The 23,360-nt window shown below is 38.0% G+C and overlaps 1 protein-coding gene across 10 annotated transcripts in view; it reads right to left on the reverse strand.

The window, feature by feature from the left end:
- Positions 1–23,360, reverse strand: part of DISC1 (DISC1 scaffold protein) — a 203,721-nt gene that overhangs the window by 82,910 nt on the left and 97,451 nt on the right. For all 10 annotated transcript variants that reach the window (XM_071806308.1, XM_071806310.1, XM_071806305.1 and 7 more), the window contains one exon: positions 19,861–20,049. In XM_071806308.1, the coding sequence (XP_071662409.1) occupies positions 19,861–20,049 (189 nt within the window). The remainder of the gene's footprint in view (positions 1–19,860; positions 20,050–23,360) is intronic.

Raw genomic sequence — 23,360 nt, forward strand, 5'->3', positions numbered from 1 at the left:
ATCAACATGGTATGATGCATGGGCATATCAAGATACAGGTGAGTAATAACACTCATGAAAACTGGAATTGCACTTATAACACAGATCCTAAAATCCCAAGTTTTTTATTAAGGTAAGTAGTCAAGAGACAGACACTTGATGGCTATTAAAATCATTAAAAACATACGTCATCTTAATAGATTACAAATATGTTAAATGTGATACTCTAAAGTCAGTGTATATATCTACCACAACATGAGTATTAGTACTCTCAGCATCCCCCTGATCCCATTTCACTACTCCAATAAACCTAAATCCTGACTCTTAGGGAACAAGACTAAGAGAGAATTCAAGCAACATGTTTACAATGCAGTGCTAGTTCTCACATGCAATTCTCATCAAGGTATTAAATACCATGATAGGTTGAGCTGTAGCAGTAGGAAAGTGGACAATAACCAACAACTCAGTTTATCTAGACTACCAACAACTCAGAAATCTGCTGAGAGTAGATCCATCCTGAAGATGAAAATCAAGACATAGAAGGGCAATTAGCATTTACCCGAATTAGCATAAGCAATTACCTGAAGCAGTTGGCTGTCCTTCTGAAACTAAGCATGGTTGTTATGAACCAAAAAAACTCTTAGCAAGCCCCAATCCCACAAGCAACAAAGGAAAATGGTGCTTCTACCTCTGCCACTAAAAATTAACATGGACAAAAAGCTAAGTTTATGTATACAGCAGCTACACAGAAACAAATCTCCAGCAGTTTCAACGCACCCACTTGTTTCCTCCCTGTACTGACACTTGAGGAGATTTGTCCTCTATGAAAAAGCACTTTATGCAGCTCAATCACTCATTACCACACAGACATTTCAAAATTTGGCTTCATTACATTGCAGCATCACCAGCACTGACCAGGGATAATAATTCAGTTTCAAAGCAAAATTCTGATATTTTGAGGCTAGGTCAGACAATGCCCAGACTCGTCTGGTCACTGTCTCAAGAAACATTAATTCTCTCAAAGTGTCTGTTTACAAGCAACAAAGTGAATCCATCCACCCCAGGAAACCCGGTGCAGAGACAAAGGGGGGTGAGAGGCTCAGCATGACCTCTCTGCTCCTCCACCACCTCATTCTGTGCAGAAATCAGTATCCAAGATCACTCTTAAATCAAGCCACACACAGACCTGCACATGGATATCCCATTTCTGAGACCACTGTATTTACTATCTGGTTTTGCATCCTTTACCTGAGGAAGTTTTAGTCAGAAGTCTCAGCAAAACATTCTGTGATGCTCCAACAAATTAAAAAACCTTAGCAAAATTTTTACAAAATGTCTTCTCACTAGTTCTACCTATTATATAGTCTGTACTGTGCACTTTTCCATGCAGCATCTGAAACAAAAGATGCTTCACACTTCTCAGTATCCTATTTCAGAACTGGTATATAGGAAATGCACAATATCATTATTTCATCATGCAGCAGTAAAGTAGCATGAAATACATGTGTGGTGTAGTATGCTCCCTCTGTGCTCCTCTGATAATATTAAGAGTTTATTATTAGTGCGATTAACAAGGTTCAGCTCAGCTGTATCACTTCAGCAGCAGACACGAGGGCTGTGAGCATACCTGTTTGCGACACTTTCCCATCCAACTACATAAGTTGTTTTTTTCCTCTTGGAATTAACTCTTCACCTGTAAATGCAACTTGAATAAAGTTTGTGAAGCATCCTCCTCCATGTGAAACGGCTCCAGCTCTTCCATACTGCACTATTGCTTTAAAAATTTACCATCAGGAAGGGTGCTGACATAATGTCCTAATTTAAATAGTTATTTTTCTCCTTGTTAAATTCTCAAGTGTTTTGAATACAGCACCAGGGTATAATAGAATGCGAATAAGTAATGAAAGATAAAGAAGTGGATTTAAATAAAATATCCTCTATTACCATTCGTAATTCTTATCTATTGTTAAGACGACAGCCATCTGGAATATTACAGCAAGGTGCACTTTAAAGAAGAACCCAGACAGAACAAAATGCAATTCATAACAGAATAACAATTTAAAATCAGGTTTTAAGAGGCTGCCTGGCCACCAAGAAATACTGCAACTGTGCCGATTTATCTTATTCCAGCGTGCCTTTTGCTGGAGGCGAGGCTGGTGATCCAAAATAGAGGTTAGGACTCTGCAGGAAGCTGCTGGGGGGGTCTCCAGCAAGAGGGGGTGTCTGGCGAGCGGGGCTCCCCTGTCGCTGCCCACTCGCGCTGTGCGACGCGCGTCTCTCTCGGCAATGCTGCCCTCTCGTGCTGCCGGCACGGCAGAGGAGGCTCTCGGCCCCTGAAAAGGCGAGCATTACTTTAATTGCAGATTAATTACAGCTTCTCACCAAGGTCAAAGGGAGGCAGTATAAAGGGTATTACGTAGAAAACACATAATGTTTAAAAGCTTTTTTTTTTTAATGTAAAATTTGACATTTGCTGCCTTAATGAGCACAGAGCTTGCCTCAGTGTAAAAACCCTGCAGCAAGGCATCTCTCCCATGTACGAATACAGTGACCCTTTAACCCACACGCCAAACAAAATTCACCAAACATGAAGCTTTTCTCTAAATTAAATAATTCTTGAAAATACTTTTTTTAATTGAAATTAATTCTTTCCCAAATGAGACTGGCCAATAATTTTACACTACCTGTAATTATATTTATGTGATATTTGTGAGAACATCAAACTTTTAAATGGATCAAATTCAGAAGTAATAGAAACAGCAGTGCAGAGTGGCTGTTGAGTGCAAGCAATAAATCATATAAATTGCATAATTACAATTTCCCACAGCTCCAGAAGACAGTTTGCACTAAGAAAAACAATGAATGATAAAGCAGGATGAGTTTTATAACCCCTAAAAGGAGAAAGCTCTAGTGTGGTAGTTGGGACACAGAGGTTATAGCACAGTCCCTCCTCCAGAGCACATTCAGCTACTGAGGACCCATCACCCTCCTCCAGCCCGGCCCCTGTGTCCTGTGGGTCACTAGAGAGGTGGTTTCAGTCCTAGACAAAATAGGAATTGAATCCAGATACTGCACACTAGAATAGTGCCTTAAACATTGTGCCACTGATCTCTCACATCTTCTTTAAGGGGGGCCGGGGGGGAATAATTGACCTGATCCTGGAGGTTTGCAAAGGGAGAAGACTTAAGCTTTGCTTTTGGTCAAAGGAAACATTTCATGCATTACTACATAAAGAGCTTCTTCTCATTTGCAATACCCTTTTCTTCAAATCTCCCCTGTCCCTGCTGAAATTCTTCCATTGAAGCTTTTTTTTTTTCCTCCCCTCCTTCAATTTTCCAGTTCATTAGACAAAATGAAAAATAAATTATTTGCTGTATCCAAATCACAGCTGCCCCCTCAGGACAACGGAGGAACAGCCCCTTCCCTTTTTCTTCTTCATTGCAGCTGATTTACTACCTGTCACAACAGAGCTGAGCCGGTACCGCACCCTGCCAGGCAGCGAAGTGCCTTCCCGGTGCTCTCCGATAACGCATGCAAAGCAAGCAGCAAAACAAGAACTGGCATAAGGCTTCTCATAATACCTAGTTAAGCTGGCATAGCTGATGATACAAGACTCCAGTGAATGCTACAACAGTTTAACTTAATGTTACTTTCTCTCTGCTAGCAAATTGCTCCCGTTTTCCAACCAATTTACAGCCCACATACCTACTCTGCTGTTATAATAGTTTACAGTAGATCAGATTTGCCTCTGTTTGCTGAAGCAATAACTTTCAGCAACGGAGGCAGCAAGAACATATTTCAATCTAATAAAATAAATGATGGCAGATTAAGCTCTCTTTTAAAGAATGCCTTATCGAAACCTGCAGAGACTCTGATTTCATAGAAGCAGGGTGGGGGGGGTGGTTGCTGAAGATGAGAAGAGTTAAAAAGCTTACTGTCACTCACACATAGCGTGCCAAAATAACAAAAATAATGTGTGAAGAAAGCAATCACCTACAATAGGAACGGGGAACAAAACTAAATGAGTTTTGCCAGCACTAGTGACCTTGAACTGTTAGACAGTCACATAACTTTTCCTACCAACCTCTTATTACAGTTACTCTTGGATAGCAACTGTTCTATTACTGTTCTATTACTGAGGCTATTCCTTGAAGAATATACTATGTACTGAAGCAGAATTCTTCATTAAAAAATCATTTTAGGTAGGTTGTTTCCAGAAATGAATCTTTTTGCCTTTTAAAACTTTACAGCTAATGTAATTTCCAGAAATATCTTGGGTGTACAAGTTTATGACTAGTTCTACTGTTCAGTAGCAAAACAGCACAGAGGAAATGAAGACAGACAGACAGAAAGATAGACAGAACGAATAATTCCAAACCCAAGTCATCTTGGGCTCCCTGATGCTTAACGCAGGAGAAATACTCCTCTGTGGGATCACACTCTGCCTCGACAGCCTAGTACTTCATCACAGTTCAAAATGGTCCTTTTTACCAAAAGAACCAAAGAGAACCTGGAATACTCTGCTGAAGGAAACACACATTTGTGATGTGCAATGGCACAACTAAGTCAGGGTTACCCAGCCTCAAAACCCTTTAAATACCACTTCAAACAGGGAAATATGGGCATGGTAAAAAAAATAGCAGGTTTGTGACAAGGAAACCATACAACAGTGCATGTCCACCTGAGAGCTGCACAGCGTTGTCTCTAGCCTGGCCATCACCAACAAGAGCAGACCACCTGACACAAAGGGAGAGCAGTATTTTGAGTGAAGGCATTTTGTCACAGCATTCACCCTTCCTGGGACAGGAAAAGGACCTGGCAAATACTTATTCGAACAGAGACAGGTCGTCTCCTGCTTTGACAATTTCGGATATGGTGCTGCTGGGAGCAGGGAGTGAAATACTGTGCATTAGATTCTGCTGGCTTACACTGCACAAACAGTCATATACAACCTACAGAAATTCCTTGAGATAGCAAGGAAAAGGTATGTACACAAGAGAAAGAAGCAGAAATAGTTTCCCATTTGGCTTAGTCTCTTACATTAAACTTGTAGGCTGGAAAAATACTTGTCAGCAAGTACTGGCAATTTTTAGAGCAACCACCTAAAAACCAAGTCCACAAATCATGAAATTAGAATGAAGAATCTTTCTGTAATTCATGTTTGCTACATGTGGATTGAAACAAGGGACCAGCCTGCTGTGTTGTTTTGGTGTTTGTTTTTTTTTAAAGTAGTTAAGTATCAAATGTGGAAAGCTCAGTTAAAATGGGGAAAAATAAAGATAACAAAATTAATGAATATAATAGAAAACAAAGTTAAAAGTAAAGTCTATCCATGCAGCTTTCTTCAGGAACCACTTGCATCAGAAAAATTGTTAGACATGAGAGAATAGCATAATAAATTAAATGAAATTATTTTGCACATACACAGATACAAAGAAAAAGACTACAGAAAACACAAAAGGCTTGAACAGAGATGAGGAAAGATAAAAGAAAAATAAAGGAAGAATACACGTCAACTGGACTTAGAAAGTTGATGGCTTACAATGAAAGTAAACATACAACAAAGGTAGGAAGAACAATTAAGAAAAAAGGAACCGTTGTAAGCAATACAATGCCTAGATTTTAGAGGTTAAAACTTTCTTCTGCCGAAAAGATGCATGGTATTTATCAGAGATGGAGAAGTATTAAAGTACAGGCTTTACAAAAAAAGCTCAGTGCTAGAAAGGGCGTATAAAATAAACTTAGGAATAGCAAATACAACAGACTCTGGGGGTTCAGAACGTTGAAAACAACTCCCCAGACCCAAGAGAATTTTAAAAGACATAGATTTTCTTACTACTTTATATTCCTTTGAAAGGCATAAAGGATGGCTGGTACCCTACTTAGGGGGATGTTACAGAAGCAGAACTAGCTAATAAATGTATACCCTGATGGTTCTCAGCTGCAGTTCAGTATTGTAGAGCTATGACAAAGTAAGTGTTCTAACACATGAAAAGATCCCAGTGTCCTGATACTTTATCCTGCAAAACTGAACACATCTTCCATTTAGATCAGAAAATATTGGTTTTCAAGGTTTTCAATGCTCTACACTTTTAGAGGGTTCTGTGTTTTCCTGCCACCTCCATTTCCCTACCCGACCCACTCATACACTACATAAGTAACCTCAGTAGGGGTCACCATGAAAGGCAAAATGCAAGCAGGGTAAGAATGAGATAACACCTACATACTGGGCCTTTGAGGAATTAAGCAAATCAGAGAAGACTTTGACATGGCAGCTTCTTTTAAAAATATATAAATCAGGTAGAGAGAGTGGTCTTGGTGAATTGTGCACTGCCCTAGAAAAGGTGTGAAATTGCGCTTCATGTCATTAGGTGCTCTGATGAGCAGAACTCCAATGAATTATTGAACTGTAAGAAAACAATTTCATATGACGTAAGCTGGACAAGAAAATAAACTACACAGAGACTGAAAAAAGTATCAGGAGCTAGTAAATTAAAAATGAAAGAAAAAAGGGGGAAGGAAGAGAACTAGGAGTTACTCCAGACCCCAGTGAATTATATAACTAATAGAAAATTTTAATAACATGCTGCATTGGGCTTCATTCATCTAAAAATTTCCAAAATAAGAATAGCTTCTCTAGTTATTATACTGATAAAACAACAGTTCCAGAATGCAGGTCTAACAGGGACCATTGCATTTACTGATCGTGGCCATCTGCAAAATACAGGCAGTAAGATATCTCCAAATTCATTCCAGATGGAACTAGATGGATGTTCCTGGGAATTTACAAAAATCTTAGTAAATCTTTACAAAAATCCCTGGCAAAAGCTAGCTGTCCTGTCAGTTAAAAGGTGAATGGCTCATTTTTTAACCTAAAGTTGTCAAGCTTCAATTGCTAGCCATTAGAAGTGATCACTCCTATTTTTGTCATCATAAAGATCTCTCTACCACCAAGCTCTGGTCTCTGAGCAGGCAGTTGCAGACTGTCATCAGTGATCTCAGGCTTCTGCTCATTAAGCTCAGCAGACACACAAGCACCTCGGGCCTTCCATGATACAGCCTGTCTCCCAGGCCTCTCATCTCCCATAACTGCTCTACTAATTCTCTTTGATTTTTGAAAGTATTGACTCCATTCCATCATCGATCACCACCTGTGATGTTCCAAAAGATAAAAAACAGAAGTATTTTTAAAAAAACTACAAGTTCTATATTTTGTTCACATTAGGAAAACAGCTACTCACAATGAAGAAAAGAAAAAAGCAACTATCTAAAATGTTTTCCTTCTTCCAACTGCTGTACAAACCAATTTGGTGATCAGTTCAAATATGCACACATTTGACACAAGACAAACTCCAAGCAATGGAGAATGCTCTTAACTACCTGAACAAAGGTACAATACTGTCTCAGGTTGCCATGATGGCACAGCAATGAGGGCAACTGGTTTTAACCAGCCTCATTGACAAAAAGTATTCAGATACAGGAGCTTTATTTTTCAATTTCCTCTGGTCTGTAACCCCTACTGCAGACAGATTGTAGGCAAAATCCTTTTGTCTGCTGGCCAATTTGCTCATAAAGTATCTTCAGGCTTCACTGAAACACCATCCATCCATTCTTCTGTGGGCTGGTGAAAGACTAAAGTCAAATACCCACAGAAACTGCTGAAATCTTTGTTCAGAAGCAGAAAAGTTGTGTCCCTCTCCAGTTTTGCTGTTTTCAAATTTTTCCAAGATTCTCATTACTTAGCACATACACAGAAAATAAACGGAGAAAAAAAGAAATCAGCTAACAAATTTTCACACCTATGCCTTTCTAATTTCAAAAGGTGCTAAGAAGGACAACACAACATCAGATAGTTCAGCCAGTGTCTAAGGCTTATTTGAATGACATCTCTTCCACTGCAATAATATCCTGCCATCTGAGAATGTGGCTTCACAACCACTTCATGAGCTGCTGAACGATGGTACTTTACACTGGTACTTACATAGCTTTTTTCATAGGTAATGGACAGAAGGAATAAACTTTATAACAGGTTTTTAACATTTTTCTGCTGGGATGTGCAAATTTATATTTTGATCACTAGATGAAAATTAACAAGAACATTTACACATCCACAAGATTGTATACTGGAAACCAGAAAATACAAGAGCAATACATTTCATTCATGTTTTTCTTCTGTGGCGCTAACAAGAATGAAAGCTGCAGGTGACTGTTGGAAATGCCACATTGCAAATGCTTTGATGTGTAAAGAAAACTATTTTCCTCCTAACTACAGGGAAACGCTGTGCTAAAATAAAAATATATTGCAAAAGGCAAAGTGCTATGAGCTCACTGAACTAAAAATCAAAGTAATTAGCTTTCAGCTTAAAAACTACAAAATAAAATATCTGTTTCTTCTTTAACAGGAGAGGCCTACCAGCTGCAAAATCTATCATTTGGTGATAAAACTGAAGGACTTCCTAATTAAAATAATTTCTGACCAATTAATGGTCTTCCGTATGCAGACAGCACTTCCCTCAAAGAGGATCCACATCCAAGCAGTTCAGATCAGAAATGGATGCTGCAGTTTCAATATAGCAGAATGACAGAGGTAAAACCTTGAACTCTGCTGAAACTGGGGGCAAACCTCTTGTACCAATGGACCAGAATTTCTGGCTCCATGCATTTTCAAAATTATCTGTCAAAGAAAATATTCAAAATCAAGAACACAAGAGATCTGCAATTCCTGCTGTTTTCTGCAGGATTTACCCTTTTCCAAAGGTTCTTCAAGCCTCCAGGAGATATGGCTGGTGCCTATTTGCTTTTCTCTGTCATGGAGCACAGATAATTTTTCTCTGTACAATGCTTTAGAACACAGGAACTGGGAAAAAGTTAATAGGGAAAATGTTACAGTGTCTGTGATCTAGATATAGGTTTGTTTATCTGCACAAAAATACACATAGTTTCAGCCTGTCATTTCCAGTTCACATTGTTAATTATATTTCAATACACCTCACTAGATAAGTGGTTTAATCCGGACGAAAGCATATAAAGGTTATAATCCAAATTATGCAATGTGTCTTCCAGCTGATAATTCCAACAGGTAATGGACTGTTTAATCTTATGCAGCTTAGCAAATATTGCCTGTTTATCTTTACCCAAGCCTTCAACATGCACATCAAACAAAACATATCTTCCACAAATATGATGACTGAATCGTCTTTTCATTTTTCATTATTCAAAGTTTTAATTATATTCTATCTAATACAATATTTTTGTATAAAGAAATAAACCAGGGTTCAAACACAACAACGAGTAGACCTTCGAATACCCAGTTTGATGTGTTTCTTACATGATCTCTACCTATCAGTTGAAATTTGGCAGGTAATCAGAAATAATACTAATCACTGCTGCACACGGACCACAGATTCTGGGCAATAATAGGTGACAAAATGCCTGGTCTTAAGCACAAGAGATGGTAGCAGCAGGCTGCAGCAGAAGTGTTGAGTCTGCTGAGCATGGACCTTACAACGTAATTGCAACAGAAGAAGTTGTTCCCTCCACTCCTCAAACAAAGGAACTGGGGCACAAAACAACAGAAACATGAGCAAACTCTCTCTGTTCCTGCTCCAGTGAGAAGAGAAATCAAAATGAAGGATACAGAGTTCCAGTTCCTGATCCCAGGCATTAGTAATTCCTTGGTTTTCTGCATTTTACTCCACTTTGCCTTCAGGGACAGAAGGAGGAAGAAAATTCTTGCACGGAATCTTTCAGTGCATGAATGGGGAATATAAGGTACTTAACTCTGCTTTAAATCATGAGATTTCCACTGTCTCAGAGCAATCAGGATGTAATGGATAAAAAGTAAAAAAAAAAAAAAAGCTTAAAGAAAAAACCCAAGAACTGTAAATGTATTTTCATAGAACAAATAATCTCTACTTCCATTTAAATTCTCTGTACTTCCACTTTTGTATCTTGGTAGAAGTTGTGCATTGGAAGAGGTGTTCTACTGTAAAGCCCTCTAGGATAATGTATGCAGGATTCAAATAATTTGGGGGACAAAAATCAGATGTTCTAGAAAGTACTACAATTTCAGTGGTCTTATTCTGGTTTTATTATCAGATATTATACCTCCTCTGTGTTTCAATAAATATTTTCCATCACTCCAGATTTGGTTATACTTCTGCATATCTGTGGGTATAAAGTCTGCAGCAGGCTTGCAAGCCTATGGTGATTCAAGTAACAAACTATACAGCAGACAGTAATTTCATTCCTTTTAAGTATATAATTACTAAGCAAAAAGTCAGTCGAGAATGATAATGCCACTATTTTACAATATCTTTCTTACAGAAACCTTCGTTTAGCTTGTATCTTTACTACTGTATTTGCACACACCTGAAAGAAAACTGTCAAGCAATAACAAAAAGAAAGGACAGAAGGATCTAACTGCTCTGCATCTGACAATCAACAGGAACAAAAACTGAAAAAAGAACAACTGTATTTCATGAGGGACATCTTGTACTACAAATAGAATGCTATCCCAGAGGTTTCTTTTGCTTAGATGTTCATATTCCTAGATGCTGTATCTGAATACCACCAGTCAATATCAAAGCAAAAATAAAAGGTAATGTCTCAGAAAATTATCTGACTTTTCATTCAGCCACCGAGGTGACTTTACCATCAACATAATCTGTACCATCAACAATTCTGTACAAACTGCATGCTTCTATGCAAGCACAGAATTAGACTTGTACACTGGAACTCAAGAACACCACCAAAGCTCTTCAATAAAAAACTTTTAGGCGGAAATGTAAGGTTTTGAATCAAAATACATACATCTGAAAAAATACCTGTAACTAAAAAGTTAAACAATATCTTCACTCTCTGGTTCTGCTGCAATACAATGCTGTTCTGGTACACTGGGTTTACATCAGTGATCCCAGGTGATCCAAAACGACATTTTTTTGCTTATAGCAAAAAAAAAAGAAAGAAAAATCAAAACAAACAAACAAACCCCACAAAAAAAACCCCCACCACTAAAATGCAAAACATGAATGTAAAATGTACTATTTTTATCTTCATTCTGCAGAGAGTTTGAATCTTTGGAAAGATAACTGCCTGACTGGTCTCAATGAAGTGCTACTTGAAAACAAACTGACACTATTCCTTAAATATCCTATCCTACACTCTTCCTCGAAAGAAAGTAAATGAGGCAAAGCATCCTAAAGAGTCCTTTTGCACATTTTTGGGACCTGAAAATAGCATGCCATGTTAACATAACTCAAATAATGTCAAAAAAATGACAACAAAAAAACCCACCAAAACAAAACTAAAAAAACAACAAGAACAAACACAACCACCTCTGCTGTATGGCACTGAAAATCAAAACTAAAATTAATATAACTTTAAGTACAGAAACCTGTGAATGCTAGGCCAACTGTTCACTGACTTTTTCAATAAAACTTCACAGTTTTAAGAGGTCAAATACTGTTTGCATACTTACAACCTCTTAGTGTTTCAGGATCAAGTTATCCAATACATGCTGTAATCCCATCTAACAGGTCCTGGAGCAAATGCATACAGTCAATATCTATACGAAATAGCAAAACAAACAGAACCACAAAACCAATTACCCAAGTATCTCAGTTACCTCATCTGTGAGACAAGGAAAAGCAGCATTTTCTTCGAAAAGTAATTCAGTCCTATCTGTTTAATGTAACTATGTATGTCAGCAGTTTTCTTGGTCATCTTCTGAGCATCACACCACCCTCAGACAGGTTCCACCTTTCGGCCTGCCTCTGAGCAGCTCCAGTCAGACACAACTTCATTTCTCTGCCATAACTGGAATTCTCTTAATGCAAGATCTAGAAACAGTAGCTGTACACCATCAAGAAAAAAAGTGCTTCACAATGAAATAACATGAAGTTCAGTAGCATGACAGTTCTATTTGCTCAAACTCAAGAAGCAGCAAACCTTAAAGAGTGTTTCTTGGTCGTCACTGGGACTAAGTGCCATGCTAAAGAAGCTAGAATTGCATACAGGAACATGTTCTATCTGTCTGATGAGCACAAGACACTTCATTTTTTCTTTCTTTTTAATCCTAGTTTTCTGGCATCTTAGCATCTCATTTCTTCTGAAACTAGCTACGGCAATTTAAAAAAATAGTGAAAGCTCAGTCTGAGCCTAGTATCACAGAAGATGCAGCTGCAGAGTTAAAATCTAATGAAGAATGATTAAAACTGGTGGTATACACTTTTAAATTTATTCCAAATTCACTCATCTGTGTTGCTTCATATTTATCCTGATGCAGCTCAATTCGGTGAAGCAGTTGAACTAAAAAGTGGAGTAATGCAGAAACCTGGAGCAGAAATAGCAAATCAGGAACAATGTGATATCACACACACCCCAAAAGTTTAATGCACGGTGTATGTAGCTGGCCATAGCATTTCAGATGTGAAGGAAAAAGTTGCCTGGAATACTACCAGAACCTTCTGCCTGATTGTTTCTATGTATTATACAGCAGTCTGTGTGTTGCGTGACAGGGTTGAGGTTGCACATCTCATTGCACCAGAAGGCTACTCAGCAGAACTTTTAGTCATCAGATTGAACTTCCGTGATTCCAACAGAGCCACTCTGTATTTCTGTGCACTACAGCTTCGGAAACCTTGATTTATTTACTGCTTATCCTAGTTAAAGATGAGACCACCATTTTCCCTAAAGAGAGCCTGCATAAAACTTCAGACCAAGCTCTGTTTCTTGCACCTGGTAGGTAACCACCTCTATGACTGCAAAACCAGTACCGGGTCATTTCAGGAGTTATTATTCTGTATGTAATTAGGTCATAGTGCTGTCTACAAAGAAGGAGTATTAAACAGGTATATAAAACATTTCAGTAAAGTTCATACTATAAGATCTCAGAAGAAAGAGACAGAAGAGAAGTTCACCTTTGAGCATCAACAGAGAAACGGCCTGATCAAAAGACCCCCACAGATATTGGTGGGCTTTGAACCAAGCTGCTGTGTCAGTTCCAAGTTGCCTGAACACATATTTCATATTTCCTGCATTACAGATATTTGCATCTAATTATACAGAATGGCCAGATTAAATTTAATACCTCCATTGCACTTATATAAACTAAACCTCTATCCTCCATGTGAAAATTATAAAGTATTTTACATATTTAAATGAACAACAGCAGAGAAGATGACCTTTATAATCATCATTATAAGAAACACAATTACAAGTGATTCAAGACATATGGAAAACTTAATTATGCTAAACCAGACTGTTTTCCAATATTTTCAATCCTGACAAGAATTGATGTCTAAAATGAAAATTCATTACATGTTTTAGTTATAGGAAATGCTTACCAGAACTTAGACTTTATGTGTTACTAAATACTACAGAGAATATTTACCAAAAAAGGTAATTCCATAACACAAAAACCCCTCAACTACTTACAATTAAATATTATTTAACAGAGATGTTATTAAAAAATGAGTTTACATATTTTATATAGATTTTGTGGAAGCATGGCACAGAACAGCAATTCAAAATGCAGTGACTACCACTAGAGAATTGTAAGACCAAGAGATGTATATGGGTGTACTTAACTTGAAAGATTCCAAGTGCTTCAAAAATGACCCAAGAACATGAGAATCAGGCTCACAATCAATGAAATGCAGACAAGCACACAATACACATAATAGTACAAGTCCAAGCAAATGCAGAAATACCAATTTTTCAAATGAAACAGCAGAGAGAATACTGATGAGCAGAGCGCAATTACTCATGCTACATTTGGCCATGACAGCACAAAAGGAGCTCTGCAAGGTTGGGTTTCTTGGTGGTTTTTTTGTTGTTGTTATTTTTTCCTTTCCTTTTCTTACATTGTTCTGGCTTCACAAGCTGCCTGACAGCAGGCAGAGCGCTACTTTGGAGCATCAGTTGAACGTCAGCTCAGAATAAAGGATGCGTTCAGCTGCAGTGCCAGCCCCATTCCTGCGTCTCCTCCAAGGGTTTTATACTTTCTCTGAAAGCTAAATAGAGTGAACGCTGGCTAAATCTGACAAGATCACTCTTCAAGTAGTGATGACGTTAGACATCAGCAATAAGCCGTTCCATTTCGCCACTCCCCTAAATGGCAACAAGCCTTTCATATAGGTGTGACATGGGGAACGTAATGACCTCGCACAAATTAGAAGGGGATACACAATGAGACTCTGAACAGCTTCTTCGTTGTGGAAGCCCATCTGTTACATGCTATGTGGTTCTCCTTTAATGATTTATTTGATTGCTTCTGTTTAAAAGGTTCAGCTTTTCAGTTAAGATTCAGATAATCACTCAGATGCAGGATGAACTGTGGAAACAATATGGAAAACATGTTTGGTGCAAAAATAAACAGCACCGAAGAAAAAAAGTTAAAATCACCACTACCCCCCCCAAAAAAAAAGGGGGAGGAAAACCCTCAAAAACACAGTAAAGCAAAACATGGCATCATTTTTATCACGTCATAGGCAGATACCATATTGATAATTTAAGACATAATTAAATGTGGTATAAAGTTTCTAATAATCTTTAGACATTTTCAAGAAGCATTACAAAAATCAATTAGGAAGATAAATAGAGAAGCTTCTGTGTAACAGCTATTGTTCAAATTTAAACTTAAAAAAAAGGCTTTCCCAGTGGGAAGCACATTGTATGTGCTTCTGTTGTAAGACTTCTAATGTTGAATCTATCAAAACAAAAATGTGTTTTTAAAAGATAAAAAACAATGCTTCACAGTAAATGGTCATAAACAGTTTGATATATCACATCTCATACAATTGTATATGAAGCACAGAAGCTGCTTTTCATAAATATTTCAGTATGCAAAACCAGTATTACTTCAAGCAGCACCACTAGTGGTTTTTCTGCTGTCCACATGATATTAAGCTTCAGACTAATTAATTACATCCTCTGTAATGGCCAAATATGTAGCTTTTTGAACAATGACTGTAAAAACACTAGGGGAATTTATGTTATTCTTCAAAGTACATTCTGAATATATTTTATTCTTAAGTAGTTAAGTGAAACATATTTTTTCTAAAAAGGCAAATTTTAAAAAATGGACTTAGGTTTCTCTTCCGTCAGAGGACAAAAAGCTATGAGATATTCTGTGCAAGCATGCAGAGTATGTGTATTGAAGAGAAAAACTGAGTGTGAAAAAAAATTCCAGCTTCCTAAGAAACCCTTCTGCTACATTTAATCCATTATTTAATAAATATGTCTCTTCAATTCCAGAAAGCTTCACTCTACAAAGCCATCTGATAAGAGCTTTAGGACTTAACAAGCAACTTCTAAGACAATAAAACTCAATGATGTCAATGAGAGTTGAGCAGTAGAAACTAAAGCATCAGCCTCCAAACAATAGTTTTAAAAAGGGAGTTAAAAAGCTATTTTGATATTCAGGTAACCTTTATTTTATATTTCCTCTAGAAATTAATTCAGTGTAGAAATTGTACTTAAGATGACTTGGCAAGTACAACCCAGTAATTAGATTGCAAAATACAGTCCTCCCCAGTTTTGTGCGTGCATACATCATTTACCAGGAGACACTCTCCCAAAAGTGTAATAGGGGCAGAAAATGGCTGAGTGCTGCCAGGAAAGAAATTCAGCAAATGAGGCAGGAAAACCTGCCCATCAGTATTGGTAATGAGGAAACCGAGACAAGAGTGTGGGTTTCATTTGCAGCCTTGGGTTACAAATGCCAATCAACCCAAGCCAGGATTTATAAGTGTAATCCAGCAGCTTGGCAGACAGGCATGTAATTAAGCTTCACTTGTCTGGAACATGAGTTTGGTTGTTTTGGGCTGCAAAGTAGTTCTCTGCCTTGCTGTAACAGAACCTTCTGACTTTATAAGGCAGGTCTGCTCAACAGTAAAGCTCAAGACCTTCAGCGATTTTCCCGGAACCATTATGTCTTCGGCTACAGAAATACTTGCAGTCTAGAAGAATGTAAAGCTCACACAAAATATATCACTTGATCTCAAATCTGTTTATTGCAAGTGACTAGGTTCAATCCTGATTGATTCTAGAGCATGAGTTGGGAAACAGTTTCACCACCATTTCAGGTAAAATTGCATGACCTCTGAGTCTCTGGCTTTTCTATCTATAAAATGGCAATAACTGCTGGTCACTTCTGTAGAACTGTTCTGACGCCCTCATAAGAAACTTATCATCTAAAGGGCAAATTAGTACTATTCATCCTAAAATGGTAATACATTGCGTTACTTGTTGATGCTCCCATTATCCAACGGGAAAAACTTATTTTTGAGAATCTCTAGAAATATGAAAGGATTTTTGCCAAATCTCCTTTATAGGGAGCATTGATAGCTCTCAGCACAGTAAGCCAAGCCTGATTTTTGCACTACATCTGCAATATCTTTTATACTTGGGCAGCTGGCACAAAGTGAGAAAATTCATTAACATGCTAATGATGTGTCCTATTTAAAATTCCAGCTCTGATTATTGTGTGATTAAGTCTCTTCCCTTGACGTCTGCTTCCTTATATCTACATTACTGTGAGAAATCAACAATTATAAATGAAGTAAAAAAAATAATAATAGGTGACCAATCTATACACAAAAGACAAACATACAAATATTCTAGCATTTCCATTTTTTTTGTTTAATGTTTTCTAGACAAAGCAGTATTATCTTCAGTTATTAATAAAAAAAAACCTCAGAATAAGTTTTCAAAAAGTTCACAGGCACAAAATGTTACAACAGTTCAAGGACCAGATGATGGAGAAATAGCAATGTGTAGGAATGTCTGTGCACAAGGTACTATATTCTAAAAAAATGCAGGGCAAGTATAAGATGCTGGAAACAATACAAAAGCAAGAATTAGATGAGACAACAGCACCAGTCAATCTGATTACCTTTCCTGAAGAAAAATTAAGCAGCTCCTTTCTACAGTGAAAGACATTTAAACCATTGACTTATTTAGACTAGCATAAGCCTTCAAAAATGAGAAGACTATTTCCTCTGCATTACTTTCAATAACCTATATTTAGTTTACAGACAGATACCTATTTCATGAAGAGTTGAGCCAAAGTATAACACAACTGAATCACAGGTACATCCCAACCACATGCCAGGACACAGATCAGCCAGTCTAACCCCTATTATTTTTGCTGTTTAAATTAGCATGGCTAATTTGGCCTGAAGGGCTCCCTAATGAACACTGGGCAGACAGCTAGTAACAAGGCCAGAAGACAGTAACATCTTCAGCTAGTAGAGTTAGATGGAGAAAGGATTTCTCTCCCTGGCTCACAGCTACAGAGGGAGAAGCCAGACTAACCAAGAACAGCTGCACCAAGCCATGGTACCAACCACTCACGCTGATTTTACCCATGGCACAGAGCAGCTCAGCCCATGCTACACTACCAGTACAAGGAACAGAAGCATCTGAGGAATCATTTTCCTGCCAGACTATACTCTCCAAAAAAAAATTACATTGTCACAAAACAAATGGGTCAACACAACCTCCATCACAGGCCCCCCACCCCTGTGGCATCCCTCATGCTGATGCTGGTGCTCCCACCGCACACTGGTGGGTCTCATGGGTACACTAATGCTCAGCTCACATCAAGCTTCTGGTCAGCACTGAGATGGCATTTGGGATGGGGCAGGAACAAAAGGAAAAGGTAAAACTGCCCTTCTCACCAGGAACACAGATTTTACTAGTGTAAATGAACCACAAAACCTGAGGCCAGGCAGTAAGTCAGCTTGGCTACCCCAACTCAAATCACACCTTTCACAGTGCAGACAAAGTCAATACGATTACCTCCAGTTCTTTTAAACAACAGCAAAACCAAACAGTAACAAAATCAAATTCCAATTGTTTATGCTTTATTCTCCAAACATAAGAGTACGGTACAAAATAACAACTGGTTCCTAAAAGTGGATGCCATTTTCAAGGCACAATCTATATGCTATTTTCCAGAGCATATCAGAAGGCTTATATTCAGTTAAATGCATTGGTACTAAACTCATGCTAGCGTTCTCAAACCTAAGTGAGTTTCTATTTGTTAAAGGAGAAAATGGTGCAGATCACATACAAGGGGAGTAGGGATGATGAAAAGAGAAAAATCTCAGATTCCATTTTGTGTATCTCTGACTGGTGCGTGCTTGACAGAGTTTTATTTTACACATGGATAAATTTCTCCTTATGCCTACAGAATTACACTAAATTAAAAGAAGAATCCACACAGTAAACACTCAGTGTTTTGCAATTTACTGTCATAAATTGTAGGACAGGAGAGGTCAAACCAAGAAGACGTCTCATTACAGCTAGATAAATGTAAAGGGGAAAAAGGAGAGTCTAGGAACTGCTACCAATTCTGTTGCTTCAGCAACAGTCTTGCACAGGTTTTGGTTAAAATCCTACTGAAGAAAAACACAAATGAGAAGTGCATGTATATTATAGGAAGTTAAATTGTCCTAGAAACAAAGCAGCAACAAAATGGACAGATTAGGTCAGAGCCCTCTTCAATTCAATTGTAAATCGAAGCAATGAGGATGTGTTACCCGATGTGGGTTTGAATCACATGGCTTAGGTAACAGTGCACCACTCTGAGGAATCATTTCTTAAAATTTTTAACCACCTAGTAGGTAAGAAAGTTCTTATCTAGTAGAGTGTGTGTTTATGTATTGCTCTATTCATCTTTAAAGTATTGTCTTAGATGTATTCCATTGCCTACAAAACCTTTTGTTTCTAAAATAGCTCTTGCCTTTCCACTTGCCTATGAAGAAACTTCATAAATTCTTAAAACAGAGGCACTTTCCTCTCTTCAACCAACCTACTGTTCATAAGATCCTGAAAAAGCAAAGACATTTCAAACCCTAGAGCAGGGGTGTCAAACTCATTTTCACCAGAGATCACATCAGTCTTGTGGTTGCCTTCAAAGGGCCGAATGTAACTTTAGGACTATTTATACAGTCCTCAAATTACATTTATACAGTCCTAAAATTACATTCGGCCCTTTGAAGGCAACCACGAGGCTGATGTGGCCCCCCGTGAAAATTAGTTTGACACCCTGGCCCTAGAGCTTTAAAATAGCACTCAGATTTATACTTAGCTGTTTAGAGGTAACTATAGTAACTGTGCATTTGTAGTCAATTAAGTGTTACTCAGCCTTTTCATTTAATCAAGCAGCAAGGCCACCTTATCTGTTTAAATTCAGGAGGGGGTAAAGAGGACGAAAGAATAAGCCAAGTCTAGCAATGACTTTGCTATTTTTCCATTTGTCAGTAGCTTTCCCAGTAATTACAGAGAACTTCCCCAATTCCACTGTGACACTACAACCCAAGCACACTGTTCATAGTTACATGTGAATTGAGCTTGGCAGGCTGCTTAAACCCCAACTCAAAACATATATTTACAAAGAGAACCCTTGCCTTCAGAACATGCTGCCCATGCACCTCATACACTCAGACCCATCATCATATATGTTACATATATACACTAAATATTTAGCTATATACTAAACATGTTCATATTGTCACAACCAACCACATCTACTGCTTCCACATGAAAGACTACATACATTTCTCTGTATGTGAATTCAGGCACAGCATCATCATCGCTATTACAAAAACAGGCTTAGAAAAAGAAAGCTTTTGAGAATGGGGCTAAGATAGATTCCAAAAAGCTGTATATTGTTGGGATACCCCATCTACCCCTGAGTCCCTCCCACCTCCAGTGGAAAGAGCCGACAGCATGTTGCTTACCCAGGTCCTGGCCAAACCTTCCTCAGAAAAATCAGTATGCTTTGTGAAATGCAGGAAGGTTCATCAAAGCCAGTAGACTTTTAAGAGCTCATGACTGAGCAAAAGCTGTAACAGCCTGAGAACTACTTACCAAAGGCAGCCTCTCCTTGTTCAAGTTCTTGTTTCAGTCTGGTGTAATCCTCTTTAATTCTCTCTAATTTTCGGACATTTCTGACACTCAGGAGCAACAGTTCTTTGAGAAGTCCTTCCAGCCCCTCCTTCTCTGACGTTAATGACCTTATTTCTTCTGTGAGATCCTTTGCAGTACCAAAATTACTTCCTGCATGTTTTGTGGGGGCAGGGAGAAGAGAGAAAAAAGAGACAATGAAGCAGACACTTGCAACACCAGTAGGTTACACAGCAAACAAAGGAAATTAAGCAACCATTCTTCCCAACAGCAACTGAAAGATCAATATGGAGGGGGATGAAAAAAATGCTTTGCAAGCATTCATTTCATTAATATACTATAAAAAGAATCATAATTGTAGCAGATTTAACCTTATACACACAGAAACAGTCTTGTTACATTATTGATACAATTCACATTTTTGGAGAAAACCTGTTTCTAAGGGTCCACACTTCAGAAAATGTCATTACTGTAATTCATTGATCGTTGCTGTGTGAACTGTCAGACCATTTCCTTGTTTTGGAGGACACCTCAACTCACAGTCTCTTGAAATAGATGCTATCAATCTGCTAGATCCTCAAGTATTTCCTGCTTGAACAAAGCAACACTATGCTGTTGTTCATAACAAGCACCAGAAGGTAGTTTATAAATGACACGTTGCATTTCTTAAATGGCATGCACCCCATACAAAGACTATTAGGCAATGTTCTTCTGAGAAAATGTATTTAGAAGTCACAACTTTCCACTTCTGGCTCTCCCTGACGTATGAAATCTCAGGGACAGAGAGAATACCTCAGCATCACTGGCCCACACTGCTCTGGAGTTTTTAAAAATGTTTGGCCCCTTTGGACAGAGATCCAGAGTCAAAAGTTAATTCCCAAGCAGTTTACAGTGTAGCCTAGTAACATTTGCCCATTTAACCTTTCTGCAAACCCCTTTTTAAGAAGCTGGAGAACACTCCCTTACTGCACAAAGAAGTCTTAAGTATAAAGAGATGATGACAAATGCTCAGCTATGAAATTATTTTTAAATAGCAGTAGAATAACAATTATAATGCTACATTTATACTGCTGTACCTGCGTCTTTTCAATGATTCAGCTACTTGGATGGGGTGGGAAAAAGAAAAAAACACACCACACACACACAACACTACAAACCCCCCACCATCAATCTAAAAGATACTTACAAATAATTTCCATGTCAATTTGCTCAATACAAGTCACAAGATCTCTAGCGCAAGATTTAAACTCTATCATCATCCTAATTTAGCAAAAATTTGGTGGTATGATCTAATAATTAAACTCATCTAGTAAGTAAAGGCACTCAGAAAATGTAGGTTTGAAGGAAATATTAATGTAAAGTTCATTCAGTCACACATATGTCTCGTCAGCTTCTGAAGTATGTGCAATGACTTTAGACTCCTGAAATAAATTTTAATACCACCAGCATTACTCAGATATAAAGGTGTCCTCTGGCTTTTGCTTCAGAAATATAATAAACTGTTGCTTATACGCAACAGGTCAATTTAAAAGTTTATTTTAGAACATTAAGACATAATACAAAACATCAAATCCACAGAGTTTCCTAAGTTGTGGCATTGCATCCTTTTTTATCTGGTGTCTCAAAAGCGTTGGTCACAAAGTCTTGAACAGGACTGGTTTGGTTGTTGCTCAGTTCCTTCAGGACAGGGGAGCAAGAACGGGCCACAAGTATTTACACTCGTTGTCACACAGCAAAGCCCCACTGGATGCTGGGAGCAGCTCCATCCATGGGAGTGTAAGAGCAAACAGGAGCACTTCCCACACAGAATCATCACCACCCTTCTGGAGGAAAAGTTCTGCTGCACACCCCAGGGGCTGGTTGAGGACAGGTGTCTGCCTACAGGAGACTGCACTTCCTGTATCAAATAAATCAGGTTTAAAGACTGAACATTGCTAAGTTGGGTAGCCTTGTGTTTTTGGGGGGCTTTTTTTTAATTTTGTTTTGTTTTGTTTGTTTGTTTTTAATTTAGCCCCAAGGCTATGGTAGCTTCAGTCAACCCCTTTTCCTTACTTAAAGCTGACTTTTTTTGAACTCTTAAAAAGAGACAACTCCCCTATTTCTAATCCTCAGCTAATACGCTGTTTGCCAGTTCCCTCTTACAAAGAATTATACAATTAAATAACCATTAATATGCTTTACAAATAGTAGGATCTTACAGCTTACCAGTGAATTTATTGGAAACAACAGCAAAAATTTTATTTTCTTCATCTGTCACACATTTCCCAAAGGGTAAAAAACAGCAACAAGATAAGCAAGATTAAATCACTGGGAAAATGGTAGACATTCAGATGCTTCTAAGGCAACAAGACTTAGATTAAACAGTGCACTTTTACTTCAGCTGAACTCATCCCAAGCACCAACACACAAGAGCCTTAATAAAACATGAAGGCAAGAGATTCTTTATTAGAATCTGGAGCCTGCTCTTACATTTCACAAGACAGCAAGGAAAAAGCTATGATATCACACATGAAAGTTTTATATATATTGAACGGATCTTAAGTCCCAGAAGTGAAGTTTATATCAAATGGAGGCTATGAAGAAATGGCATCAGATACATGCCCAAAAGGCAAAACTGCCTGATGCAGCTTCCCCTGACAGCAGAAATGTCTGGAAGTCTGCAGTGAAAATTCATGTACAAACAGTATATACAAACTCTTGCACCACAAGTGCCAGCAGTGAGCTTCTGACCTCAATCACAGCAACCAAAATAACTACTTTCTAAATGCCATAAGAAAGTTGGTTTTAAAATTAATATATAATCTCTAGCTGCCAGCATTAAAAAACATGCCCTTCTGGGGTTTTTTGTTTATTAACAGACAAAGTCACATTGGATGCTGTAGAAACATTCTGAAGACACGTGTCAAAATATTTTATTCTGCTGATATTCTGAAAATGTTAAAATTCCTCTTTTTGAGGATAAAATAATTATTTTGTCTAAGTAAACACTGTAACTGTTACTTTGTCGACCACTCAGAGCTATGTTTTCTTTAGCCATACCGCTGGGAGAGTTCTAGTTGGGTGACATTAGATATTAATACATGACGTCAGTTCTATCTCTTCCCAGAAAACTCAAAAATCACTGAAGCTCACTCAGAAAATCCATACAAAGACAACAAAACTAAGAAATTAATAGTCTAAGACCAAAGTTGATCTCCTGGTCTAAATCAAGTCATGAGACAGGGATTCTATGAAGGGGTCTGAAGGGTGAAATAACACTTCTCCCATCCTCCTCCCTGACTCCCAATGATGCAAAGTGGTACACCAAATGGGGAAACCCACAAGTTCAGAAAACTGTTTATAAGCATCCAGGCAAGAAAGTCTATTGCTCTGTTAGAACGTTACATCTATTCTGTCTCAACTTGAATAAATACATGGAATCAACAGTGCTTGAATAAAATCAGGGGGAGAGGAAGAAGAATCAC

Source organism: Patagioenas fasciata, chromosome 3, assembly GCF_037038585.1.
Source record: "Patagioenas fasciata isolate bPatFas1 chromosome 3, bPatFas1.hap1, whole genome shotgun sequence".
NCBI lineage: Eukaryota > Metazoa > Chordata > Aves > Columbiformes > Columbidae > Patagioenas > Patagioenas fasciata.